Source organism: Bradysia coprophila, chromosome II (assembly GCF_014529535.1).
Source record: "Bradysia coprophila strain Holo2 chromosome II, BU_Bcop_v1, whole genome shotgun sequence".
In the NCBI taxonomy this organism is placed as follows: domain Eukaryota; kingdom Metazoa; phylum Arthropoda; class Insecta; order Diptera; family Sciaridae; genus Bradysia; species Bradysia coprophila.
This window is the reverse complement of record NC_050735.1, coordinates 11,039,185-11,062,934: the sequence shown is the minus strand read 5'-3', so window position 1 is coordinate 11,062,934 and position 23,750 is coordinate 11,039,185. Positions and strand designations below refer to the sequence as shown.

At 38.9% G+C, this 23,750-nt stretch overlaps 6 protein-coding genes across 6 annotated transcripts; 2 read left to right on the top strand and 4 right to left on the bottom strand.

The window, feature by feature from the left end:
- Nucleotides 1–127: 127 nt before the first annotated feature.
- LOC119072758 (polypeptide N-acetylgalactosaminyltransferase 5-like) lies at nucleotides 128–2,848 on the bottom strand. Its single transcript, XM_037178052.1, has 8 exons — nucleotides 2,688–2,848; nucleotides 2,063–2,632; nucleotides 1,808–2,004; nucleotides 1,561–1,738; nucleotides 1,261–1,438; nucleotides 727–866; nucleotides 418–651; nucleotides 128–360 (listed from the first exon to the last, which is right to left on the bottom strand). Exons 1-8 carry the CDS (start codon nucleotides 2,826–2,828, stop codon nucleotides 244–246), a joined length of 1,755 nt encoding a protein of 584 aa, XP_037033947.1. The 5' UTR covers nucleotides 2,829–2,848; the 3' UTR covers nucleotides 128–243.
- Nucleotides 2,849–4,226: 1,378 nt separating this feature from the next.
- LOC119072820 (trypsin alpha-like) lies at nucleotides 4,227–5,259 on the bottom strand. Its single transcript, XM_037178124.1, has 3 exons — nucleotides 5,154–5,259; nucleotides 4,332–5,089; nucleotides 4,227–4,297 (listed from the first exon to the last, which is right to left on the bottom strand). The coding sequence occupies exons 1-2, from the start codon at nucleotides 5,211–5,213 to the stop codon at nucleotides 4,346–4,348; spliced, it is 804 nt and encodes a 267-aa protein (XP_037034019.1). The 5' UTR covers nucleotides 5,214–5,259; the 3' UTR covers nucleotides 4,227–4,297; nucleotides 4,332–4,345.
- Nucleotides 5,260–7,933: 2,674 nt separating this feature from the next.
- Nucleotides 7,934–11,829, top strand: LOC119072735 (myb-binding protein 1A). The gene is made up of 5 exons (XM_037178014.1): nucleotides 7,934–8,123; nucleotides 8,195–8,392; nucleotides 8,454–8,636; nucleotides 8,693–10,370; nucleotides 10,436–11,829. Exons 1-5 carry the CDS (start codon nucleotides 7,977–7,979, stop codon nucleotides 11,773–11,775), a joined length of 3,546 nt encoding a protein of 1,181 aa, XP_037033909.1. The 5' UTR covers nucleotides 7,934–7,976; the 3' UTR covers nucleotides 11,776–11,829.
- LOC119072765 (ammonium transporter Rh type A-like) lies at nucleotides 11,820–15,840 on the bottom strand. The gene is made up of 9 exons (XM_037178063.1): nucleotides 15,526–15,840; nucleotides 14,355–14,523; nucleotides 13,359–13,524; nucleotides 13,023–13,284; nucleotides 12,867–12,947; nucleotides 12,687–12,796; nucleotides 12,259–12,453; nucleotides 12,097–12,190; nucleotides 11,820–12,035 (listed from the first exon to the last, which is right to left on the bottom strand). Exons 1-9 carry the CDS (start codon nucleotides 15,710–15,712, stop codon nucleotides 11,899–11,901), a joined length of 1,401 nt encoding a protein of 466 aa, XP_037033958.1. The 5' UTR covers nucleotides 15,713–15,840; the 3' UTR covers nucleotides 11,820–11,898.
- A 2,702-nt stretch (nucleotides 15,841–18,542) lies between these two features.
- Nucleotides 18,543–21,320, top strand: LOC119072699 (sphingomyelin phosphodiesterase-like). The gene is made up of 9 exons (XM_037177973.1): nucleotides 18,543–18,851; nucleotides 18,978–19,482; nucleotides 19,585–19,801; nucleotides 19,862–19,877; nucleotides 19,944–20,005; nucleotides 20,221–20,399; nucleotides 20,465–20,646; nucleotides 20,712–20,841; nucleotides 20,907–21,320. The coding sequence occupies exons 1-9, from the start codon at nucleotides 18,598–18,600 to the stop codon at nucleotides 21,243–21,245; spliced, it is 1,884 nt and encodes a 627-aa protein (XP_037033868.1). The 5' UTR covers nucleotides 18,543–18,597; the 3' UTR covers nucleotides 21,246–21,320.
- A 568-nt stretch (nucleotides 21,321–21,888) lies between these two features.
- Nucleotides 21,889–23,750, bottom strand: LOC119072689 (carboxypeptidase Q-like). The gene is made up of 5 exons (XM_037177963.1): nucleotides 22,715–23,750; nucleotides 22,630–22,646; nucleotides 22,477–22,567; nucleotides 22,293–22,414; nucleotides 21,889–22,231 (listed from the first exon to the last, which is right to left on the bottom strand). The coding sequence occupies exons 1-5, from the start codon at nucleotides 23,641–23,643 to the stop codon at nucleotides 21,909–21,911; spliced, it is 1,482 nt and encodes a 493-aa protein (XP_037033858.1). The 5' UTR covers nucleotides 23,644–23,750; the 3' UTR covers nucleotides 21,889–21,908.

The window sequence follows — 23,750 nt, the reverse complement described above, 5'->3', positions numbered from 1 at the left end:
TCGATTCTTTTACTGTATTATGTTTAATGTCGCTTTAGACCTGCCAAAAATCTGGTCATTTCATTGTCTACCATATTTCCATCCCACATATACTAAAATCAAAAATATTTTAGCTGTAGGTCACTTCTAGATTCGATACGGAACCACTAAACGTCTTGGTAGGTCTTAAAAGTCTTCAAAAACTGTCAATCTTTCGTTTTATTCAAAGCAAAATATTTCCTGAACAAATCCGTTCAATCATTTTCACAAATTGATATCCCAAACAAGATTAACATTATGTGGATCACACTTAACTAAAATCACGGCACTTTCATTTGCCATCATGCACAGACCACTACTGATGTGTTGTAACCATTTTTCCTAAAATAACATGTAAATGTAACCGCCCGGCTCTTTATCATTATAATTGCAACCAACCTGTCGGTAAAAATGCCAAGATTGCAATGGATCGTTGCAATCCTTCACTGATATTACCGCATAGTGTTCATCATTAGCGCCAACACAAAATTCTTGGCTGGTGACGATCATACGGTCTTCTGTTATTGCAAAAAATTGATTTCCTCCTTGTTTATGGCAACCGCTCATTGTCAACGGACTTTGGATATCGCCGACATTAATGTCGAGACATAGACGGGATCTGTGGTTTTTTATCTACGGAAAAACCAATTTTATTGATCCAAATCCAAATATATTCCGGTTGAAGGTCAGTGGAATCATTCTACTTACTTCTCCGAGATAAACGAAATCCTTCCCCATATTACTTTCCGGATAAACGTTGTCCAAATACCAACGAAAGTTTTTGCATTTTAATCGACTTTTGATGTTCATTCGTTCAGTCAAATCCCCAGGTTGTACATTTCTCTGCGCTGAAACGAGCTATCTATTAAAACAATCCCACACATAATTCGCATCAAGTCAGAGCAGTGTTTTGACCGAGATCGTATACATGAACATGAAACTTAGGTCGATAATGGACTTAATGGTCTATTAAGTTCCAGGATACACTTCGAAGAGAGAAATGATAAGAGATGGCGGTGCTGCCGAAGCAACGCCATCGATTATCATTATTCCGACTTCCAATCGAAACGATGGAAAGAGAGAAAATGTATCTAACTGACACAACTCTCCAGTCAGCTTGTATTCTGACACTGGCAACAAAAATTTTGTGAAAAACTTCGCTTCGCTCAGGAAAGCGCACTGAACTTCGAATTGTTTTGTGTATGATCGTATATCACAGAAAGAAAATGAAATTTCGTTTACGAGGTCTTGCAGCATAGTGAAGATGTTTCAAATCATTCATCCACACCTCCACCATTCGCATATTATTCCGGCTTTTGATTTCTTCTTCATCACCATCAAAGGAATAGGTCGACATTCGGAATAAATGTCCTATATGTGAACATGGGACAATGTTCACCGATCCACCACATTGCCACACCTGAAATTGGAATGCGTAAATTATACAAAGATCTTGTAGCTCAGTGTCTTATTGAATTCTTTTGGGCGATTTAAATAAATCCTGGTCTCTCATGACCCATCAAAAATTAGCCTAACGTTTACCCTCAGCGAAATTTCCATATTTTCCGATCCCCAAATGTCCATTCCTTCATCAAATGCACCGACTTCAAAGAAAAATTCCCGATCAATCGCAAAGCCACAGCCAATCATTGTGGGTGTTTGTATGGCCGCTGTAACATCGTTATGCGTACGTACAAGTTCTCTATCAGGCACAGCGTACCTTCGAATAACAGAAATATTTGCTTCTCAGAATCCAGCGCATCCACATGACTTAAATCAACACGCATACCAGTTATAGATTAACGTCCAACGAAATCCAGTGACTGTTATCGTTTTTCCGTATTGATAGCTGAAGTCAGCTGATGAAATTGTGTCGATTAACGGCACAACAATAACAGAGCGATCATTGGCTATGCGTGATAGCAACGGCTGCAACCAGCCTTCATTACACTCGACATGAGCGTCGAGGAATGTAAGAACATTTCCCTGTGGCAAAAATATAGAAATTCCTGTAGTATCCTCATCCCTCTGCCAAATCACTTACCGTCGCATATTTGGCACCGATTAAACGTGCCCTTATCAATCCAACGCGTTTCGGAGACCGAATAACTTTAATTTTAACCGGCAACAACACAACATAATCATCCAGCGGTCGCTTCAAAAATTCCCATGTACTGCAGTCATCCACAAGAATTATTTCTTTGATTAATTCTCGCGGAGATCGATTAATTACACTCCAAACAGTACGCATCAACGTTGACCAGCCCTCATTATGAAATATTATGATTACACTCACCGTCGGCAATTTACTCGGATATGACAAACGACGGCATTCATCCGATCTTGCATCCGGCAATGAACGATACAGTGATATCATATCCGAAGCGAGTGAGTTGTAATTATGCATTTGGAGTAAATTGTCCATCGTCTGTTTCGCATTGGCGTCAGGTGGAACAAAGGCTGTTCCATTTTCACCAATTCCGTCTGGGCTTGGTTTTTTGAATGGTGTCGGTTCCCTCCATCGGTAGACATTCGAATCATTGTAACGTCTTGAAATTTTGAATGGCCACTCGGAGTGCAGTTTGTCTGGGTAATAAGTTGGATAAATTTTCACCTAACGGAAACGATTTTCATTAGAATAATCTCGTATGACATCCAACCGGACGAACTTTAGAGTGTGATCCTTTTGCCGTTCTTGTCCTTGTCCGTTTTACGTCACTAATGGCATCAAGATCACAATATAAATAAATAAGAAAGCAACAGGTTCCGAATAACATATAGGTAAAAAAAGCGATGCTCAATGGTTTCATTGCGAGTTGTATAGGTACTACCCATTACAAACTTCATTACGACAATGCTGCTCGTTCACACAATTCTCTGTATTATTGGATATCAGATAATAATTGAATAACATCGATGGGTGAGTTCTGATACACAGCTAAAATTGTAGCGCGATGTGCCTCCATTCGAGTAATTGAATGCTATGCGGAAAAGTTAGTTTCACATTTTCGGTGTACGTATTAATTTCCCTAGTGAAAAACGAAAGTGTGCAAAAATTGAAACGGTATCAACACGGCAGAGTAAAGAAACCAGGCAGGAGCAGACGACGAAAATACGTATTCGTTTCATGCATTTGTATTAGTTAGCATTTTGCACCAAAATCGAAGGTCTACTTATGAATTTAGGTCCCTCGTCAAAATCGGCTGCTCTTGCCTGGGTTACTTTACTCTACCGTGGTATCAAGTCTCTCGAGGCTACGTTTATCGAATTTTTGCAACTTTCGATTTCACCCGGGTTGTGCGGCTTTTGTCTTTGTCCGGAAATGGGATGAAGGTTTTCATAGGGTTTTGCATCGATTTCAATGTTTGGAATCTTCTAACATTATCCAATGTCCAAGTCGTCTTCCTGTAACTTATGGTCTACAAAAAGAAAGAAGCGAAACTAATGCACCCTGCAAAATAAAATTGATTCACAAAGCGACTTCTGGTTGGTTCCGATCAGATTATTAATTTTCGAACATAAAAAAGCTTTCAATGATAAGACAGAAATAGTCATCTTATCCAATACGTACGTTTAAAGGTCGTTTCTGTTACTGGTTAAAATTGATTATGAAACTATTCTGAAAATATAAACAGACGATATATCGACCATAACAGTTACATTCCTCATGGAGTGGCAAGCGCAATAAACGATTTTCTAAATAACTTATTCTGTCCATAACGATTACACTGGAACTCCAGAAGGTGAGGTAAGCAACTGTTAGCTTTTCCCATTATATTAGGATTGAATAACCAAGTAGATTAAACCAGGAACCCTCGACCGTCAGATATTCTTTTGCGCTTAGAAGACGAGGAACTTTGTAAAGCCACTGAACTAGGTACAAGCAGAACTTTATCTGATTCATCAAGTCTGACACTACAATCCACTAATATTTTTAAGAGATCGATCGCTTATAAACCGACAAATACTATAAAGACGAGAGGGTGAGTGATGAGGGAGTTATATCGACAGACTCGTTAATTAATGATACCCTAGTAGACGACTAACGTATTGTTCAAATTTTTCGCAATTTCACACGTACGTTTGAAATCACGTCGCGCAAAGTCAACAGATTTATTAGAAAAGTTCAGAGGAAGCAAAATTTACTTCAAAAGAATATTTTTTATTTAAATTATATGCAGTCTTTTAACACATAAAAATGCACTACGTGGTATGCAACTACTTCTATATATTTAATAAATTTGTTTATTTGCAAGTTTGCACTGGCAGTACTGACAGTACTTACAAACAAAATGTATTCTCAAGCCAATGTGAAAAGTAAAACAATTTATGGTCTCAGGGCAATACCCGTCAAGCGTTCTATCCATTCCAAATATGGTCCAACTCTAGTGTAAGCAGCTGGTGCCAAACCGGTACAACCATTTGGATGAATGTTGCTAGCAACTGCAATTTGTACCCATGCACCATCAATGTGGCTTATTAAAGCACCGCCTTGATCGCCATAACAAATTGATTGGGTGCTTCCATTGAATCCAGTTGCACACAATACCGTACTTTCAATATAGCGATAATCGAAGCTCTGACGACAAACATCGTTGGAGATAACCGTTTTCTGAGCGTAACGCAATTCGTTCGATAGATAACTACTACCGGCCTCCGCCACTCCGAAACCCGATACGTACGAATCGTAGGATTCATACGTATCACCTTGGTCACTAACTCGAGGTAATAAAATTGCTCGCACGTTCGTTCTGAATGTTACACTGGCTGGTAGCCGAATTATTGCGATGTTATTGATTTTGTATTGTTCGTTGTACTGCGGATGGTTCTGGTACTGGGTCGTGTATTGTGTCTCAAAAGGTTGAGAAAATAAAATGGAACCGTAGTCAACTTGTATGAGGCTCACATCCTTTAGACATGATGCTGCGGTTAACACATAATTAGCAGCTATAAGTGTACCACCACAATACGCTTTTGCAGCCGTAGTTTTGGTATTTTGTATAGAACAATGCCATGGGAACTGGTAGAACACAGCTTGATCTCCATTGACGATTCGGCCAAGTGAATTTGCCTTTTTCGAAGAAACAGACAAAATAATGTTGTGCAAAACAATGAAGAAATTTATCAATAATTACCTCAACGGAAGAGCAAATCAACAATGTTACAAAAAGTAATGCTAGACTGATTGACTTCATATTGTTTATTCAACGACTTCCACGCTCTTAGTAACATTAATTTTCAAAAGGCTAGCCATTTATACTGTCTCGTCGCGAATACATTGATCAGACACTTGGATTTACAATATCAATTTCAAGTGAACAATAAAATCGAGCTTAATTGACATTATTTTTGAGATAGCGGATTAAGATTTCATTAAAATTGATTAGTCACATTTGGGTATTTTATCTCAACGTCCTAACTTAATACATTTCCAAGAATGTTAAACATTCTACAATTTTAGATTATCTGCACAGACGGTGCGGATACTTTGAATTTCAATTATATATTTATCGTATCAAGTGGGGGTCATAATACTCAACAAGTACATTTTCACAGAAAGATTTTCACACAAACGATGTGTATTGTCTATTGACACACTCGGTCTACGGACAATCTAAATATCTAATGCCTAAGTCACTTCCTAACTTATGCTAAAAAGCTTTTTAAGCGATTTCGATTCCAGAACTCATCTCCGGCTCGTGCAGCAAACCTCTTATTCACTATAAAGTCTTTTAGCATACGTTAGGAAAATAACTGTCACTCGGTGAAGACGTTTTCGTCCAATTCCATGAAAAGATTTAGCAAACAAAATATCGTTTTAAAAAAATGAAAGAATTTAATTGGTTTTTCAACATTATTATCATAACACTGCTCCCAGCATTAACGCTGAATTAATAATCGTCAAATTTGGAGGCTTTAACTCGTACAACGAAAACAGGTCATCTATGTGTACTAAAGAAACTGTTACTTCAAAAGCCTTCGGGTATTTTCTATGTTAATACTAGAAGCAGCGCTTTGTTTTTGTCTAAAAAAAATATTTTTTCATGTGTCGGGCCGAAAATGAGGGAGTTTTGTCATTTTTCTCTGGTTTTCGACCCCTTACATGAAATTTTTTTTTGGAGTATCTGTTTTGGACGAGTGATTTTAGGCACTTTCGCATGTATAACTCGCGAAATTGCCTAAAAACAATCGTCCAAAACAGATACACAAATAACTATTACGAACTGTGTACTAGGATGGTCCAAAAAACTAAGTGGTCGAAAAGTGGCGGAAACAGTTATTTTCCTAACGTATGGTGAGTAAAACTCACGTAATTGTTTGCAACTTTGTATTTTGCCTAGTGTCGCCTTCGGCTTGAGCTGAAAATGAAAGGTCCTTGGACTAAGGCCGCTACTAGTGCCCTATGTGTATTTTACACAGAACTCGAGTAAATTTCATCCGTTTTTCGGCAAGGATCTAGTCTAGAACCTGATAAAAGGTCGCTTTCGATGTGTAATGGCGTGCAGCGGAAGCACATGGCAAAAACTTCAAAAATCACAAAAAGAATTTTCAAATGTTTGCTGGACTTGTTAGTAATAAATTTGAGTAAGTAAGTCTATCCGGCAATCATTCAGAAGAAGTCGAGGACTTCCGTGGGGTTGTATTGATTTGATACATTTATATTTTTAAAAGAGTTTTTAAAGAAAATTCTAAAACGTTGCATAATTTATTACTATTAGTCATTTAGATTGAAAATTGATCCAAGGCAAATTTGAATGAAGGTGAAGATTAGACCTAAAAATGTTATAAATGGAAAAATCCTCAGAATCGTTCACATTCTACGGATAGCTGCTTCGTGAGTCGATTAACCTAGCACGAAACGTGCACATCTGAGTTGATCTAGGAACCACTAGTAGGCAAAAAGGTCTTTTCCAAGTTTTTGAAGGAGCCACTAGCAGATTTTAATGCCACCGCATTTGTCTCATCAACTCATAGCTATCAACCTTATATTTCGAAACCTTGTTGCTAGTGTTTCAACGAGCGTTAAAGGGATTTTTTTTAATTTTCTTACAGAAATCATTCAATTTTCCAACCGGAAATGTATTCGCCTACGATTTCAAAACGTTGGAAAATACCTGCTACGTTTGTGCTTCCCAGCCTTAAAATTGTTATTCTGAATAATTCATCAATTCATCATTACTATGAAATGTTAAAATACAAAGATTGAGCGATGTATCGATTTAATGATGTCATATCAACAAAAAACACTTTTATTGGTTAGAGCGAGGTACTTTCCCGAGTAAACAACGTCAAATACTACGTGTTTGGTAATATATGAAAGGTCAAGTATGGCTATAGTAAATCAATTGGTACATCAACTGATAATTGAGTTTGTTGGAATCTTTACCGATTCACAGTCTTTTGTAATGCCTCATGGCAAATAAAAGCCTATTTTCATTGCATAAGCCTCCGAATATTTCTTATGTTAATGCTAGACGGAGAGCTGTGCTTATTCTTCTTCTCTACTTATTCACCATGTTCGAAATGTCTCCTCAATTTTAATTTTTAATTTACTGGATTCATGTGGTACAAAAAAAGAGTCGACGACATTAAAAAAAGTTTTTCCAGAAGGATATCATAAACATCGGTAACTGTAGGGAACAACTAACGGTTCCATTTTCAAAGAGACCTGTCCGTCAGAACCATCTCTACAAAATTGTTTTAATGTACACGCGTACTTTTAAAATCTTTGAATTCAAAAAGTTAAATTCTAAAACCCGCCACAGATTTCTGATAACATCACATGAAGATGTCGCTGTATGACAATAAGTGCAATAAGTCGAATAAGTCCTAAAAAATACTGTGAGGACTGTGAGCCGACATGAAATTACCGAAATTACCTGACTTACTGGGACATGATGTCACTCGTGGGCTCTGCTGTCATCGACATAAACAAAAACACGTGCGCTACAGTTACAATGAAAATGACTGAAGAGAAACCGAAATTAAATTCAAAACTGGTTGATTCGAACATTTTCGATTTGTTTAAGCCCTTAAACAGTGATGATCCGAATGTTACCATCGATGGCAGTGTTGAATTGTTGAAATATTTCGCCAAAACCGATGTATGATGCGCATTTTTAACCTTCAAACATTCCAACACCTCTTTGAAATCATTACTCGTAATTCTTTGCAGGATTCGACGGAACAACGTCGTTACGGCTTGAAGCGAATCATCCGTGGTCTGGGTGCATCAACATGTTCATCGAAGACCGTCTTCTTCCGGACACTGGTCGGCATTCTAATGCAACCGTCATGTGCCGCATTGAGTGTTGACGAATTGGTTCAAGTGATGGAGAAGGAGTTGAAGCTTGGCAAGGAAATCAAAAATAAGGTAAAATTGATACGGTGGACAAATTGGTACGGACGTTGAAGTATTGAATCAAAATTTGCAGGAAGATTCTGATGCCTTGATTGGTCACATTTTGCTATGCGGATCGCTGATACGATCGAACAAATTGGATTCGGGTACTGACGATGACCTGTCGAAATGCGTTCAATTGCTAACTGCAGCATCGCATCATAAACTAGTTCACTCGTCAATGGCATTCACCTTTTTAATTGAATTACTGTCCAAGGTAAGGTAGAATAATTGGTCAAGTCGACACTCCTCCTGATCTAAATTTTATTGCAGTCGCCTCCCGAACGTTTCAAGTCGATAGTGTGGCCGATCGTAGCAAAGCAACTACAACGCCCGTGGGAACGACAGAACATCAACACAGTTCACTTTCTATTGGCCATACATGCCAAATATCCGGAATTGCTCGATGCAGACTACCTGCTTTCATCACTGCAAACACCTGAAATTCTGTCACCTCTGTCTTACAAGCATTTGGGTCGTATGTTCTGGGGCAACACCACAATGAATGCGGTCACACATCCCGCATACGATGAGCTATCGCAGTTCTTGTGCCAATCCAACTCCAGCCAATTGGTGAAGTTTTGGCGTAGCGAAGTGAATGAGTGCCTGGCGGCACCGAGTAAATTGAAGGAAATTGTGACGGTGAAAATTCTGAAGGATTTGTTCAACAGCAGACAATTCAAAACGAAAACGCTGCTTAAGCTGCTGACCGATCGTTTCATCAAAATGATTGTCGCGTCACTGAAAAATGTCAAACAAATGAAGAAGGGCAGTTACTTGGTGTACTATTATGACGAATTCTTCGAAGCGATTGACAAGCATTTGGCACAAGCAACCGACGACGATGAGAAAATTGAATTGATCACCAGATTCATATTGCATCCGGGTGCGTTGACCATTGAAAAGTACACGTCAAAGAACATCGTCCATCAAATGATCCAGAATTTGGGCAGTGCTGGAGTCGTACGCATGACCGAAATCTACCAGACAATTTTCATCGGCAAATTGGCAAAGGATCCGACCGATTCAACGGTGCAGTGGCTGAATGTAGAAAGACAGCATGCCGTTCAGATGATGCAATTTCTTGTCGGACTTAAGGTTGTGCAATCCGAAATCGCTTGGCGAATTGAACAAACGAAATTTCTTGCCGGCGTCAGTTTGTTTTACATGTCGACAGAGGGTAAGCCAACGACCGACAAAAAGGATAGCAGCCTTATCACCAAGGATCTGTGGATGAACGTGAAAAATATTTTCTACCTGGGTCTGCAGACCAAATTGCCCAATTTGGAAGACCAGCACGAAATGTTGCTGTCAGTCGTTCAGTTCTGCAACGAAATTCTATCGAAAAAGGGACGCGACAAATATTTGCGAGAACCGATAACCAGCGAGGCAATAGAATCGTGGAAGAAAATGTTTGAGTTCGTCGCCACACCGCTGAACGGATCGAACAAACTGGACAAAAAATTGGATTTGATATTTCGCATCATGTTCATGTTCATGGGACTGCAATTGTTTCGTGAACAGGAAATGGCTCAGTTAGCCATCGTCGATTTGGAAAAGTGTATGGAGAATATCAATCAAAAGAAAATCACCGCCAAACGGTCCAAAAAAATCGCCGAAGATGAGCCGCAATGGATTGAGGTCGTTGTGGACATCTTTTTGCATCTGTTGTCAAAGAATACGAAATTTTTGAAATTCGTAGTCAACACGCTGTTCTCACATCTGTGTCCGTCTCTCACATTGACCGCAGTCAATCAAATTTTATCGGTTCTGGACATGAGCATCGCTAATCCGTTGAGCAACGAAGAGGACGAAGATAGCGAGGATGATGAAGAGGAGGAAAATGATGGAAAAGCTGATGATAGTGCAGCCGAAGATGAAAGTGAGGATGACGAGGAAAGTGCGGAGGGAGAGGAAGACGACGACGATGATGACATGGATGATGATGAAGGTATGATTCAGAACTTCAAGCACTTAACCAGGAATTTCTGTTTTCATGATATTCTCTTTCTGCAGGTACAGCCGCTGATCATTTGCGTAACGCTCTTTCATCCGTTCTTGGTATACCATCGGACACCGAATCAGTGGATCTGGATGATATGACCGAAGAAGAGGCAGCACGCTTAGACAAAGGTCTATCGGCTGTGTTTCAATCAATGAAAAAGTCGAACCCGAAGAAAAAGTCGAAAAAAGAACGAATCGTTGCCACGACCGTTATGCACTTCCGCATCCGAGTACTGGATCTCGTCGAGAGTTATTTAAAAACGGCACCGTCAATGGAAGTCTGTCTGGAAATTATGCTGGCATTATTCGGTATGGTTGAGCTGAGTGTGGACGGTGAACTGAAGCCGTTGTACGATCGAATTGACAAAGTGCTGGCAAAACTATTGAGTTTGAGACAGTTCCACAGCGTTGCCAATGTTGAAGAAGATCATCTCTGCAAGATTCTCGATGGATTGATGGAACGGAAGGTAAACCCAGCGGTTGTCGAAATTTTCAACAAATTGCTGTCGAAGAGTGTCGCCTTCATTGTTAGCAATCTTCACTTGGTGGCCAAACAAAATGGGACAGTTTTGGCTGCGATAACGACATACGCAACCACATTCCTGGACACACGCGGCCCAAAAATGAGTTTTGTTTTGCTGAAAGACCTTTTCCAACTACGTTGGATCGGCATATGGTCGATTGGTGTGTCGATGGCCGAGCACGGTTTCGATTCAACGAATCAAAATATTCGTCCACTACGGCGAATGCAACTGTTCGAATTGCTCGGTCAATTGTACAAAAATCATGGATTTATCAAACAGAATTCGGACTCGATTGGCAAGTGGAGTCGAAAGATTGTTGGTCGGGTGGTCAAATATGTGGATGCTATGCAACAAATGGACAAAGTTCAACCGAAGGAATTTCTGGCACTGACCACTCTGTTATGCGAAGTCCACAAAGGTAGTCGAAACGTGGACATTCTGAAATTGAACGATAAAATCGACTGGAAGGGCATCGGCGACAAAGTCCAGAATATTCGTCAGAAAATCGTTTTGCTATCGTTAGACTCGTACCAAATGTTTTGCCGACAAAACGGCATGAAAGTGTTGAAAAAATCGGATGTACAAATCGTCGCCGATAGAAACGGACACAGCAACGGTGTCACAACAACAGACGACCATCCGGTCGGCAATAAGAAGCAGAAACGAAAACTAGCGAAAAGTTCAGCCGACAATGATGAGGAGGAAACTGCGAAAATGAATAAGAAACAGAAAAAGCTGAGCAAAGAGGAACGTTTGAGGATAGCATCGGAGGGTTTCAACGGAATTTCATTCGCATCGGTTTCGGTCGATGATGTCGAGGTCGAATAGTGGAATTTGTAACGATTGTACAATAAATAAGATGATGAAAGCAAATTGATAAGAGCCAATATTTATTACTCTGATTACTCTTATCTTACAAAGTGTTACATGTATGCACACTACGACAAGCACCTATAATGAATCCTTGAAATTCAAACGTTCAACATTAGAAACAATCTCATCATCGTCTGGTGTCTCCCAATAAACCGAGTCATCATGATGCTCGTGCTTCTCCAATTTACGAATGCACGGTGACCTTAACACGAGCCCTGTTGATCAAATCGAAACATTACAATTTCCCAGCTTTTCATTTCCGTTTCAAAACACAACCTGTTACAGCCCCTGAGACAATGGCTATCAAAATGGTCAATCCAACAGCTAGTAATTGATACGACCCTTGTGTCAGTGGTGAACGACTGTAGCCCTGTGTAGTATTTTTTCAATAATTTAGAACCAAATTTCGAGTTCTCTTAAGTTAATGGATTTTCTTACTCCGATAACGAAGGTTCCATTATGAGCGGTTGCATCCATGGCTGGAAAAATGGTGGTCAGGGAATTGTGGTAGGTCTCTTCTTTCGCTAATGCAGCGTAAACGGCTGAGAAAATTGCAGACAAAATCGCTGGCATACCGTGTAGATTATTGACTCCACAACTATCGTGTAGGCGCAATTTTGATGTTAAAATTGGCTGAAGAAAAGTTCAGAAATTTCACACTTGAATGTTATTGGCTCTGTGCTTTGGCGGCCAAAAACACACGGTCCATTTTGCGTTGATTAAATTGACAATTATGCTGGATTTTCCATTGTTCAGTCTGTGGAGCATGTCAGATTACAATGGAGCATAATTGTTGATCCCAAAATCGCTCGTGTGTTTTCAGCTTTAAGTCGATGACGCCCAATTATTTGCATCCGAATTCTCACCGTTAAATATCGGTATCCCACTACAGACACTAATGCAGCTATCATACCATTCAACATGGCACCATGGGGTCCAATCATTAAATTACAAACAGTGCCAACTGCAACTCCACCTAGGCATTTTGTCCACCAAATTTAGGAAATCCATTTTTAAGAATTTTCATTCAAAATTTTCAATTTTACCAGCAAGTGTTGAATTTTGTACGTGTACCATACTAAGCTTATGATCGTGACTCACGACTGCTGATATTATAAATGCGGTAACTGGGATACGAAATTTAAGTGAAAGATTTCGTTTTTCTAGTTCCAAGCAAAGTATCCTCTAACAAGCAGTCATACCTGTACAAGATGCTAGCGCTAAGTATGTATTTAGAATAGCCCGTTCCTGGTCAACGCCATCCAGAAGCGCCGAATTAAAACTCGGCCAGAATATCCATAGAAACAAGGTGCCAATCATTGCGAACAGATCCGAAACGTATGACGGCCCTTCCATTTTACCGGCATTATTATGATCTGATTTCGGTCGTAACATAAAGCTAACAGTCAAACCGAAATAGGCACCGAACGCGTGTACCGTTATTGAACCACCAACATCAGTGATCTAAAAATGTGCAGCAAATTGTTGATATGAGACGAGCATTGAATTTTAACAAAATCTTTTCAAATCGTATATACACTCATCATTTCCAACTGTAAATGTTCGTTGGCTGCAAAAACAACGATTTCAATTAGCCCCATCAACAGTAATTGAATTGGTGTTATTCGTCCGAGCATCGCTCCCATGCTAATTAGTACAGCAGCAGCTGCAATGTCTGCTCCGATTATATTGTCCAAGGACAATCTGTTTTTGTTAAAGAGGAACAGTAAGCAAAAGATTTTTTAAATGTATTCAACCAACGCACTTCAAGCAAAAGTGATTTGAGTGACAGATGCCAAATTTTTGTATGATTTTTTTTCCAGATTTGTTTGATACACTGTTCCATATACAGAATACCACTTATGCTTGAAGTGCGTTGATTCAATGAAAACAAAGCCAAAATTCGATTACAGCTTAAGTTTCTGAAATATATTCCCAAAATTTTTATATCTTATCGTCGGAAAGCAGAGACGGAACACAGATGTAAGTAAGTTCGGAGCTCTCAAATTTAATAAACCTCAGATTACAGCTTTTAAAAAGGTTAACATGGGGCTTTGAAGAGCAATTGTTGCTCCAGGCTCAACTCAAACTTAAACTATAATAGAAAATACACACCCAAAACTGCAAACTAATCTCAATAGAGTTAAGCCAAGAAACATTTTCTCTTGAAATCATTATGTGTACGCAGCAGTTAGAACGGAGTTCGAAAATATCTTGAAATCTTACTCAGCAGTTAAATGTTAGCTCAATTAAGTACATAAACAGTACAGTCAGAGGCAGTGAACTTTCAGCATTAATTTCGTTCAGCTGTTTTTCAGCTGATCCACACAAACCATCAAAACTGTTTATACGTCTTTATAAGGTTTTACCACTACCACGCACGTGTGTGTAGTAGCTCAACCGTATAAACAATTACAAAGTTTTGATTGTATGTGTGGATCAGCTGAAAAACAGCTGAAGCAAATTAATGCTGAAAATTCACTGTCTCTGACTGTACAGAAAAAATGTAACTTTAAATCAATCATCAAACTCACTTGATTTGTCCATCTTCGAGATCAAATATGCCTCTTGCAACGATAGCCCATTGAACGATTAAGGCAGCAAAGAATAGATTAAATCCCGTTGCACTGTAGCCATATCTTTTTAAAAATGTCATGAGAAATGCAAAACCGACAAAAATCATGACATGAATGTCCTGGAAATCTGAAATAATTTTTATTTTATTCGCATTACGTTTATGGAATTATAACACTGAACCGCAGCACCAAGCACTCCAATATCAGGCACAAGAACAGATTTTTTAATGGTCGAAAAGCCGATCAGAAATTTTGATTACTACGTCGAGGAGGCTCCTTGAAATTCTGTTCGTGCTTGCTTGGTTCAGTGCTATGATTGAATTCATGTATTTTTCCTGGTTTGATGCTGAAATAATTATAAGAATTCTGTTAGACGACCAACGGCCAACGTACTTTAAGAACAGGCAAAATAACAGAATTTTAATAAGGAGCCTCCAGCCTCCATATACAATCAGTTGAGCCACTGCGTTACGGACGTTCCATACAAAATGAGAGGTCAAATGACAGTTAATAAAATCTGTTCCTTTGCCTGTTCTTGCAGTGCCAACGGCCCAACAGATGGAATTTCTAGATTGTTTTGCTTTACATATAAGAGATTCCTCAAATCAATGGAAGACATCTACTTGACTAGACAAAAATGACATAATTTTCTGCGGGCAACGCATGACAGAAAAATTTGATTTCTAAGAATTTTCTTGAACAATACAGTTCTTGAACCGTTTCATATTTGCACTGGACTAAAATTCACTTAACATCCAGCGCAACTTTTTCATTAAATAATTCTGTGCTTATTATTCTTCGTTGTTTATTGTCGATTTTCTTATCAATCATATCACAGGGGGTCATACAAGAACCGTTCTTATAACACTCAATTTTAATTATTTTAAAACCATCATTGACCTTCGCAACTCTGAGATCTGATTTATTTGTTTCAAAAAAAGTCTTTGTCATAAAATGTTCAAATTTAATTTGTAAATTTACTGAAGTAGTAGATGTAATGTACCCTCCTGCATTAAAAAAATCTTTGAAATGCAATCTATTCTCTGAATGAGAAATTCTAAGGAACTTGAGTAATTATTATTCGCTTACCGAAACTTCACAAACATAAAAATTTGAAGTTAACACTTACGAGGATAACTTGGAACATGGTCGTCCTGAATGATTAAGTCTTCTTCATCTGTATCATTATCGTCTTTTCCGTTTGGCAGCAATCTGTCGTCATATCGAACGACTGCAGCGTATACAATCAACAATAAAATTTGTACACCCAACAACAGCATGTATCCAGATATGCCCGGGCCGCCGGTTGTATTCATTTTCAAATATTAAAATCGATCCAAAAATGTATGTCGAAGGTAGGAAAGTTTGATTAAAATTTCACTAAACCGCAATTTGAATGCGGAGATGAATATGCAGAGCTTGCAACAGATCACAGTCAAAATTGCAACTGACTAGATTAGACAGATGAGTCCACTTCATTATACATTTTTCCTTCTACATTAATACTACAACGAACACAGCGGATTTGTTCATTGCTAGAAGTGTGCACATTGTGTTGATTGATATCTAACTTAATTAAGCAGACAAAATTATATAGACGAAACATAAACCATGCATAGTAGGTAGGTCAGTAACGTCAATAAGTCTATGAAGACTGATAATAGTTCAAGTCTATTTTAAGATGAAGCGTGAAGTAATTCCAGTCTATCGAACCAATTTTAATGAGTATGAGACCTTAATCGACTGTCGAAACACTCTAATTTTGCAGAAAAACTTGAAATCAATAACTCCCAAACAGTGCCGGGTAATTTGCTAATAAATTTCGCTGCTTGTATTGTGTAATGTTTAAACGCATGGAAATTGATAAACAAATTTGCAGTCAAGATTAGAAGCTAGAATTAAAATTTTCTCATAATAATGAGATCGGTGAAAGATCAAAAGCAAATTTTGTGTGTTCTACATATTGACCGTATATGTAGCATCTGTTCAACGATTTTTGTCTTGTGTATTTTGCAAATAATACAGATTCGCTTTAGTTTCGACAATCACTTAGTCTCAACAATTTACCGATGCATTTATCGCTTTTCGCATCTCTTTAAATGTTTTCTGTATTTTGAACACTATAAACGAATTAGAATATCAGCGCCGATACTATATGTTCCTATCGTTCCTATTTTCGTTTATGAAATCCTTGGAATGAAATTTGCCGCAGCTGGCTATATTAGAGTAGGTAAAATCGTAAAATCTAAATATAAAAAGTGCGTAAATGAATTTTCATATATTTATACGCACCAGTGAATAATGAGTAAATGGGGATTTTGCGCATACGATGTGTTGCCGAACTCGCTTTCGGCTCGTATCACATCTATTGTCCAAAACAACCCCATTTACTATTTAGTTATCAATATATCAATTCTTTAATGCCACTCACGATCTGCCTATTGCGCACATATTTCTTGTGAAAGTGGAAGATGTAAACTGTGGGGGAAGTGAAGTACACAAATGCATGTGCGGCACTCAGTTTCTGACGATAATATGGCAATTATTAATACAAAAGTTGACGTAATCTTAATGATTATCGTTGCCATGTTATTTTAAGATTTTTGGCTATGTAAAATCATCAGAAACTGAGTTTTACCGCAAATCTTGCTCTTGCTCTTCATAGCACTGCTCCTAGCACACACAATAATTTTTTAAACATCGAAAAGTCTTCCAATTTTCAAACTTGTATGCGTAAAATCATGACGCCTGTCATTTTTATTGCATAAGCCTTCGAATATTGCTTATGTTCATGCAAGGAGCAGAGCTGTGATATAATAAATTTCACACGATAACTCGACCTTTCAACGTTCTCCCCAAGTTATGTAAATATCCATTTCGTGTTTGCTATTTTATGCCCAAACCATCTAAAAAATAATGACTTCCGATGCTACATTGCATTGCGTTTTTATTTATTTATTTTTTATTTTACAACTTAAAATGCAAACACATTAATGATCTGATTTTTCTGACATTAATTTGTTGTAAACTCCGATACCATCAAATCAAGAGTCATCGACATTACAATATCTAAAAAAATACCTGTACATGCATCGAAAACCGTACTTTTCATGTTTTAAGCACTTCTTTCGAAGCCCTCAGCATGTAAAATCCATTACATAACTCGGGATAAAAATGAAAAGTTTCGTTTTCGTGTTTTTATTGATCCCGGCTTTGCCTCGGATCAACAAAATTCACACGAAAATTCTACTTTTCAACTTTTTATCCCGAGTCATGTAAAATACTATTTTGCAACAAGTGACGAAAAGTAGGCCTTTATTGCGAAAAACGTTGTATACAACTCGGCCTACGGCCTGGAGTAACAATCTTCACATCTAGTGCCTGAAAAAGCATTTATCACTCGGTTGTAAAGTAACTATTATTTATCGGTCTTAAATAGTAATACTCCTTACACTATCCTGTTCAGAAATGACTAGATTTTTGAGTGGTCGTTGGAAAATTCGGCAGAAATACACAAAAGTCGAAGCACTATTTCAGAAGCCAGGACCCAACAAAAATCATGGAGACCAAATTTTTTGCCGAGGCTTTGGCGCTACAATCATAAGATTCAAATATTTCGACCACTTAAATGTGACCGACAACCATTTGAACTGACACAGCGAATCATCAAAATATCGTCTGTATCAGCACGTGTACACGAAATTCTCGAAAAGTTTTATGCGGATGTTAATTAAAGATTAACTAAATTCAAACAATTGATTCACTAAGCTGTACATTATGCTGTTCAGTTCATTGCCAAAAAAATCGATAGGTTGCACGTTCTCTTCATTCAGTTCGTTTTCCACTCTATAGGTAATCTCTCAAGTAAATCGTAAATTTATCACCCGTCACACCTCCCAACCGTTTCTTATCACACCAAAACAAAGAATCGAAAATAGAAAAAGAAAAGATTTACAGCCAACCATATTAATGGCACGATTAGGAGTGGTAGCAACAAATATTTCCTTGTCATACCGCAATTTTGCCAAATTCATGCGGTAACAATAATAGCCTGTTATCAATGGAAGCTTAAAAGAAAAGCTCAATTGATGCATTAGCGTTGTTATCTCAGTCCAACAGCTCACGTATATAAATGGAGTGATTTGAATTGAACACTTCAGTAGCTTAGAGTGAAATTTCAGTTGAAGTTACAAAGAAGAAAATGGTGTCCGCATTAAAAGTAGTAGCTTTGTTGCTCAGTGTTATATGCTGTTGTAATGGATCCCTGATACGATCCGAGGAGCACAAAAACAGTCAAAAGAATGCCCTCCTGTTTCTGGATATCATGCAAGAAACTCTCATCACCGACATCAGGAATTTCACCTCAACCGGATACAGATCGCCGTTATTCGATTTGTGGTCGAAACATGTACCGTATACTTTAGACATGACCCGTGATGAGGTCGACGAATATCCGTTAGTATAATTAATAAATCACACAGCTAGCAGTGCCTAACAGTTCGATCGTAACATGTGTGGAATACTGTTCCGGACCACTTTAAGTTTCAGTTAATTCACGAACTTATTCTTCCAATTCAACAGACCCGAGTTGGCTATCATTGGATGTTTGGCTTGTCGCACATACCTTGCATCGCTGATCCGCGACATCCGGGCTGGAGTGCCTCTGCAGCAAGTAGCAGATTCTGCAACTGCCATTTGTGAACTATTGATGCCATTTGACAGTCCCGTATGCAGAAATCTCATCAACTTAAACGCCCCCAGTCTCTACTTCATCGTCCAAAATCGACCGGCCCTGAACCAAAACGAAGTGTGCGGATTGATATTGCAAGGAGAATGTGGAGCTCTAGATCCACAGTTCAATTTTGCAGTAAATGTTAATCCACATAATCCAATTACCGCACCGAAATCAGTAACAGCTCCTCGCACACCCGACGAATTGCGTATCATTCATATCTCGGACATTCACTACGACGAAAACTACTTGAGTGGTGGAATCAGCAACTGCCCGAATCCAACTTGTTGCAGACGATCGGCAGGAGTGGCCCCAGATCCAGCCAATCGGGCTGGCCCTTGGGGTGACTATAATGTGAGAACTGTTTTGTATTTGTGGCTAACAAACGTGTATTATCGATGCAATTTTCATTGGTCAAGTTGACCATAATCGGATAAATTGAATGTCTCGTTTCAGTGCAATCAACCATGGCAAGCCTTTGAGAACACTCTTCTACGAATTCGAAATGCTCATCCACAAATCGATTTAATCTATCATACCGGTGATATGGTGGATCATGGCATTTGGGAGACTACCTTTGAGGGTAATCGAAGAGTCATCGGAAGAATTTTCTCTCTATTCAGACAAATCTTTCCGAATGTACCGGTCTACTCTACCATTGGAAATCATGAAGGTAATTTTTGGACACAAATGTCTTGAAAACTAACGCATTTATCGGTTTTACTTATTGCAGCTCATCCAACGAATTTGTAAGTAATACTTGTCTTGTTGAATCCATTTTATTGATAATATCAGTAATAATATCGACTCTAAAGGTTTGCTCCTTCAACGATTGCTCAACCCGAATTTTCCACGAGATGGTTGTACGACTTCTTAGGTATTTCAGTAAAAAATTAAGTTACAAATGGTTGCTGGTGTTTTAAATGAGTTCTAGGGCTTCATCTAACTCCTATACTACCATAAAAATTAGTCCTAGCACTCCCAAAAAAGTCCTAGCATGATATTTGACTCATAAAAAAGTCCTAGCGCCTCAAAATGACAGCAAGCACCAATTAATTTGAAACAGGAGTAATCGTAATCCATTTTTTAAAGCTACCAATTGGCAAAGTAACGGATGGATCAATGCAGCCGCCGCAAATACAGTTAGAGCCGGCGGTTATTATACCATGTTGATTCGTCCTGGTTTCCGGTTGGTTGTTCTAAACAACAATGATTGTTACATCTACAATTGGTGGGTTATGTACAGTCGTACAGAGATTGCTGGTGCTTTGGTGAGATTTTGTCGTATATACGATTATCGTCAGGAACACTGCAAGTTTTATGTTTGTATTCTTAGCAATGGTTCCACAACACCCTTTTGGACGCTGAACGGAACAACGAAAGGGTTCATGTGTTAGCTCATATCCCAACAGGTGGCGGTAGTTGTTTCCAATTTTGGTCGCGACAATATCGTCGAATTATAGATAGATTCCACATGATTATTGGGGCACAATTCAACGGACATTCCCATCGCGACGAGTAAAGATTACTTAACAAAAGTAGCGATTGGATGTTTCACCATTACATCAATTCATTACCTTTAGGTTTGAAGTAAACTACGATGTTGCAACCGGACAACACGCCGTCAACATTGCTTGGAATGGTGGTTCCTCTACTGCATATACAGGCGTAAATCCGAACTACAGGATGTACTATGTCGATCGTACTCATTACGTAAGTAAATCGGATGTTCTGTTTGAGAAAAGACAAGAATTGCTAACGACAATTTCTTCCAACAGCAAGTCAACGAAGCTGAAACATTCATGTTCAGCATTTCGGAGGCCAGAAATAACCCAGCACTTCAACCACGCTGGCATCTGCATTATTCATTCCGTACTATGTTTGGAGTGACTAACTTCTCCCCAGCGGGCATCGATCAATTAATTTTCAACATCTCAAGGAATCGAAATACGAACCGCAACTTATTCAGAATCCGAGTGAAAAACGGAGATCCAAGAATGGCAACGGGTTGTGATGACGAATGTCTCCGAAGTCAAGTTTGTTCGCTGGTACTGAATGAAAACGCCGACAATCGCCGATGTAATCAAGTACTTTCCGTGTTCGGAACGGTGGCCTAATTTTTGGTTGAAATAGCCCGGGATTTTTGGTGATAGCAAAATATTAAAATATTCTGTGAATTGATGTGTTGCCTTTTGGATTTTGGTTATTCGGAAGTCTGCATGAAAGCACAACCCTATCAAGATTAGTGGTAATTCTCGGAACAAGTCAGTATTGAATTGATGTCAGGTTCGAGGTTCAGGTTAACCTGAAATTTCCACGTTGAACTGAGGTGAGAAAACTTGATACAAAACAGATCTTATATATAGTTTCAGGTCAACCTGAAATAAATCAGGTCGAACTGAACCTGATCGGTGCCTTTGAAGTGAGACGCAAGTTTTCCACACCTTGAAAAAGGCGTCTTTCTGTTGCAGTCGAAAGATTTTTTTTTTCCTTTTTTCTCAAAGCCAAAGTTGCTTTAAGTGCGGTGAAAGAACCAGTTCTAGTTAACAGTGAACGCAAATCCTGTCAATGTTTCTGAGATTTTACATGGATTTGTGATCGCACACATTTTCTAACTGACAAATTTCTTAGACTACTTGACATTAACACTGCAGTCCTAGCCAGTCTTCTCCTAAACTTAGTAAATATATTCTTGATGTGTCTCTCATTTCATTGCCTTTATCTGATGGCTAGACGCTAAGTGATCCATCAACGTCGACATTATAACAATCAAATTCAGTTTATTGAATGTCTCTGGGCATGTCAATACTTAGATCGGCAACAACATACGCACAGGCAGCAAACAGTGCAGTTGCCTTATCCAAATTTTGTGGCTGTTCCAGAAGCATACTATCCCCAGCTGAATGATGATACCAGAAGTAGTTTTCGTTTTTATTCAACAGTGACGCACCGGGAAATCCTCTTTTAGTCCACCGTTCAATATCTGGACCGCCGTCGGTGGGTTTAGCAAATTCTGTCGCATTTAATGGTGCCATCAGCTTGAGAATCTCTTTAAAAATGCATTCGGCGTCGGCATTGCCGGTAAAGTCTAGGCCAGTCGGTTCTGAAAGGTTTACAGTGCTGGTCAGAATGTAGAACAAAAAAGTAATAGATTTCTGTCCAACCGAATGTTCCAATGTCCGATTCGATAAAGAAATTGAATTCTTCCTGTTCATTGGCTGCATGCGCCCGTTGATAATCTTGCGCTCCAACGATTCCAACTTCTTCGCCCGTCCACAAAATTGATCTGAAAAGAGTTCAATTTCCGGTATTTAGTTTGAGGGAGTCGCCTAAAAATCGACGTCTAACCGAATTGTTCGCGCTGGACGTAGGTTCATTTTTTTAAGAAACTCAATAGCTTTCCACGATATAAACGCACCGCCTCCATCATCCATTGCACCTATAAAAAAGCAAGCAACACGTAAATATGACCATGATGACCGATTTTACCAGATCACATACCAACTCCGACGTCCCAGCTAAAATTACGATAACATTAGAACATTATCTTCAAGCACAGTGCCGTCAAAAAATTGAATCTTTTTACCTGTCTAAATGACCAGACACCACCACAACTTTTTTATCAATTGGCTGTGTACGTCCATGTAACTCAGCAATGGTATTTCTAGAATCATACGGGTCCAAATTTCGATCTTCCATTTTCAGACGAATCGTCATACGTTTTCCTCTTCGGTACAATCTCAGCAACATTTTTGAATCTTCAACCGTTATCGCGGCAACCGGAATTTGAGCGACTCCTTGTTCATATGTTTGCATTCCTGTGTGTGGGGATCCAATCGAAAATGGTGTAATCGAACGGACTAGAGCTGCGATTGCTCCTTTTTTCGCCGCCCTAGATGCACCTTTCGATCGATACTGAACTGTAACGCCATAGCTGACCCATTCTGGTGCGAAAACCACTATTTTTCCATGCACAACGTCGTCCGATAAGCGATCCAATTCATCGAAACTTTCAACGACAACAACATCACCGATTATACCACCACGAGGAGTACCGACACTGAAACCAAAGCCTAACAGCGGAAGATTCTGTTCATGGGGCTCGACTAGATGCGCAGATTCGTAGCCACGCTGCCATCTCGGAATGGTTGCGTTTTCAGTGTGCACATTCTCTAAGCCTACCTCCTTCAATTTGTTAACCATATAGTCGATGGAACACTCCAATGACTTCGATCCGGAGAATCTCGGACCGAATTCATCGATAAATTCCGATAGACTGTTCCAAGTGTCGCCGGTGAAGTTACCATTCAGAATTTCCTTGGCGATTTTATTCACAATCGGCTGATAAGACTGAATTTCATTCAACAATTTCGTTGGCACTGCACAATTACCATGTACATCAACATATTTGTCAATTCGATTATCGATTACTCCAGCATTGACCACAACACAAGCGAATAAAAATATCGCTGCGACTCTTTGAAAATGCGGACACAGATTCGAAAACACTATCATGATTGAAACCTAAACTCTATTTGGTGAGGTTCAACAGTTTTTACTGATTCAAAGGTTGTTGCTGAACCGAAAGAGATTATTTTTACGAATGTTGACATTATGTTACT

Coding starts and splice junctions, on each gene's coding strand:
- LOC119072765 (XM_037178063.1), bottom strand. CDS start 15,712: ATGAATACAACCGGCGGCCCGGGCATATCTGGATACATGCTGTTGTTG. Junction 13,285..13,358: donor TACAGTTGGAAATGATGAGT/GTATATACGATT, acceptor GCACATTTTTAG/ATCACTGATGTTGGTGGTTC. Junction 12,948..13,022: donor AGCGCTAGCATCTTGTACAG/GTATGACTGCTT, acceptor TTCGTATCCCAG/TTACCGCATTTATAATATCA.
- LOC119072699 (XM_037177973.1), top strand. CDS start 18,598: ATGGTGTCCGCATTAAAAGTAGTAGCTTTGTTGCTCAGTGTTATATGC. Junction 20,006..20,220: donor ATGGTTGTACGACTTCTTAG/GTATTTCAGTAA, acceptor CATTTTTTAAAG/CTACCAATTGGCAAAGTAAC. Junction 20,400..20,464: donor CAGAGATTGCTGGTGCTTTG/GTGAGATTTTGT, acceptor TTGTATTCTTAG/CAATGGTTCCACAACACCCT.
- LOC119072689 (XM_037177963.1), bottom strand. CDS start 23,643: ATGATAGTGTTTTCGAATCTGTGTCCGCATTTTCAAAGAGTCGCAGCG. Junction 22,415..22,476: donor CGTCCAGCGCGAACAATTCG/GTTAGACGTCGA, acceptor AACTCTTTTCAG/ATCAATTTTGTGGACGGGCG. Junction 22,232..22,292: donor ATCGGACATTGGAACATTCG/GTTGGACAGAAA, acceptor TAAACCTTTCAG/AACCGACTGGCCTAGACTTT.
- LOC119072758 (XM_037178052.1), bottom strand. CDS start 2,828: ATGAAACCATTGAGCATCGCTTTTTTTACCTATATGTTATTCGGAACC. Junction 2,633..2,687: donor CAAAAGGATCACACTCTAAA/GTTCGTCCGGTT, acceptor CGTTTCCGTTAG/GTGAAAATTTATCCAACTTA. Junction 2,005..2,062: donor TCGGTGCCAAATATGCGACG/GTAAGTGATTTG, acceptor TTTTTGCCACAG/GGAAATGTTCTTACATTCCT.
- LOC119072735 (XM_037178014.1), top strand. CDS start 7,977: ATGAAAATGACTGAAGAGAAACCGAAATTAAATTCAAAACTGGTTGAT. Junction 8,393..8,453: donor GCAAGGAAATCAAAAATAAG/GTAAAATTGATA, acceptor CAAAATTTGCAG/GAAGATTCTGATGCCTTGAT. Junction 10,371..10,435: donor TGACATGGATGATGATGAAG/GTATGATTCAGA, acceptor CTCTTTCTGCAG/GTACAGCCGCTGATCATTTG.
- LOC119072820 (XM_037178124.1), bottom strand. CDS start 5,213: ATGAAGTCAATCAGTCTAGCATTACTTTTTGTAACATTGTTGATTTGC. Junction 5,090..5,153: donor TGATTTGCTCTTCCGTTGAG/GTAATTATTGAT, acceptor TCTTCGAAAAAG/GCAAATTCACTTGGCCGAAT.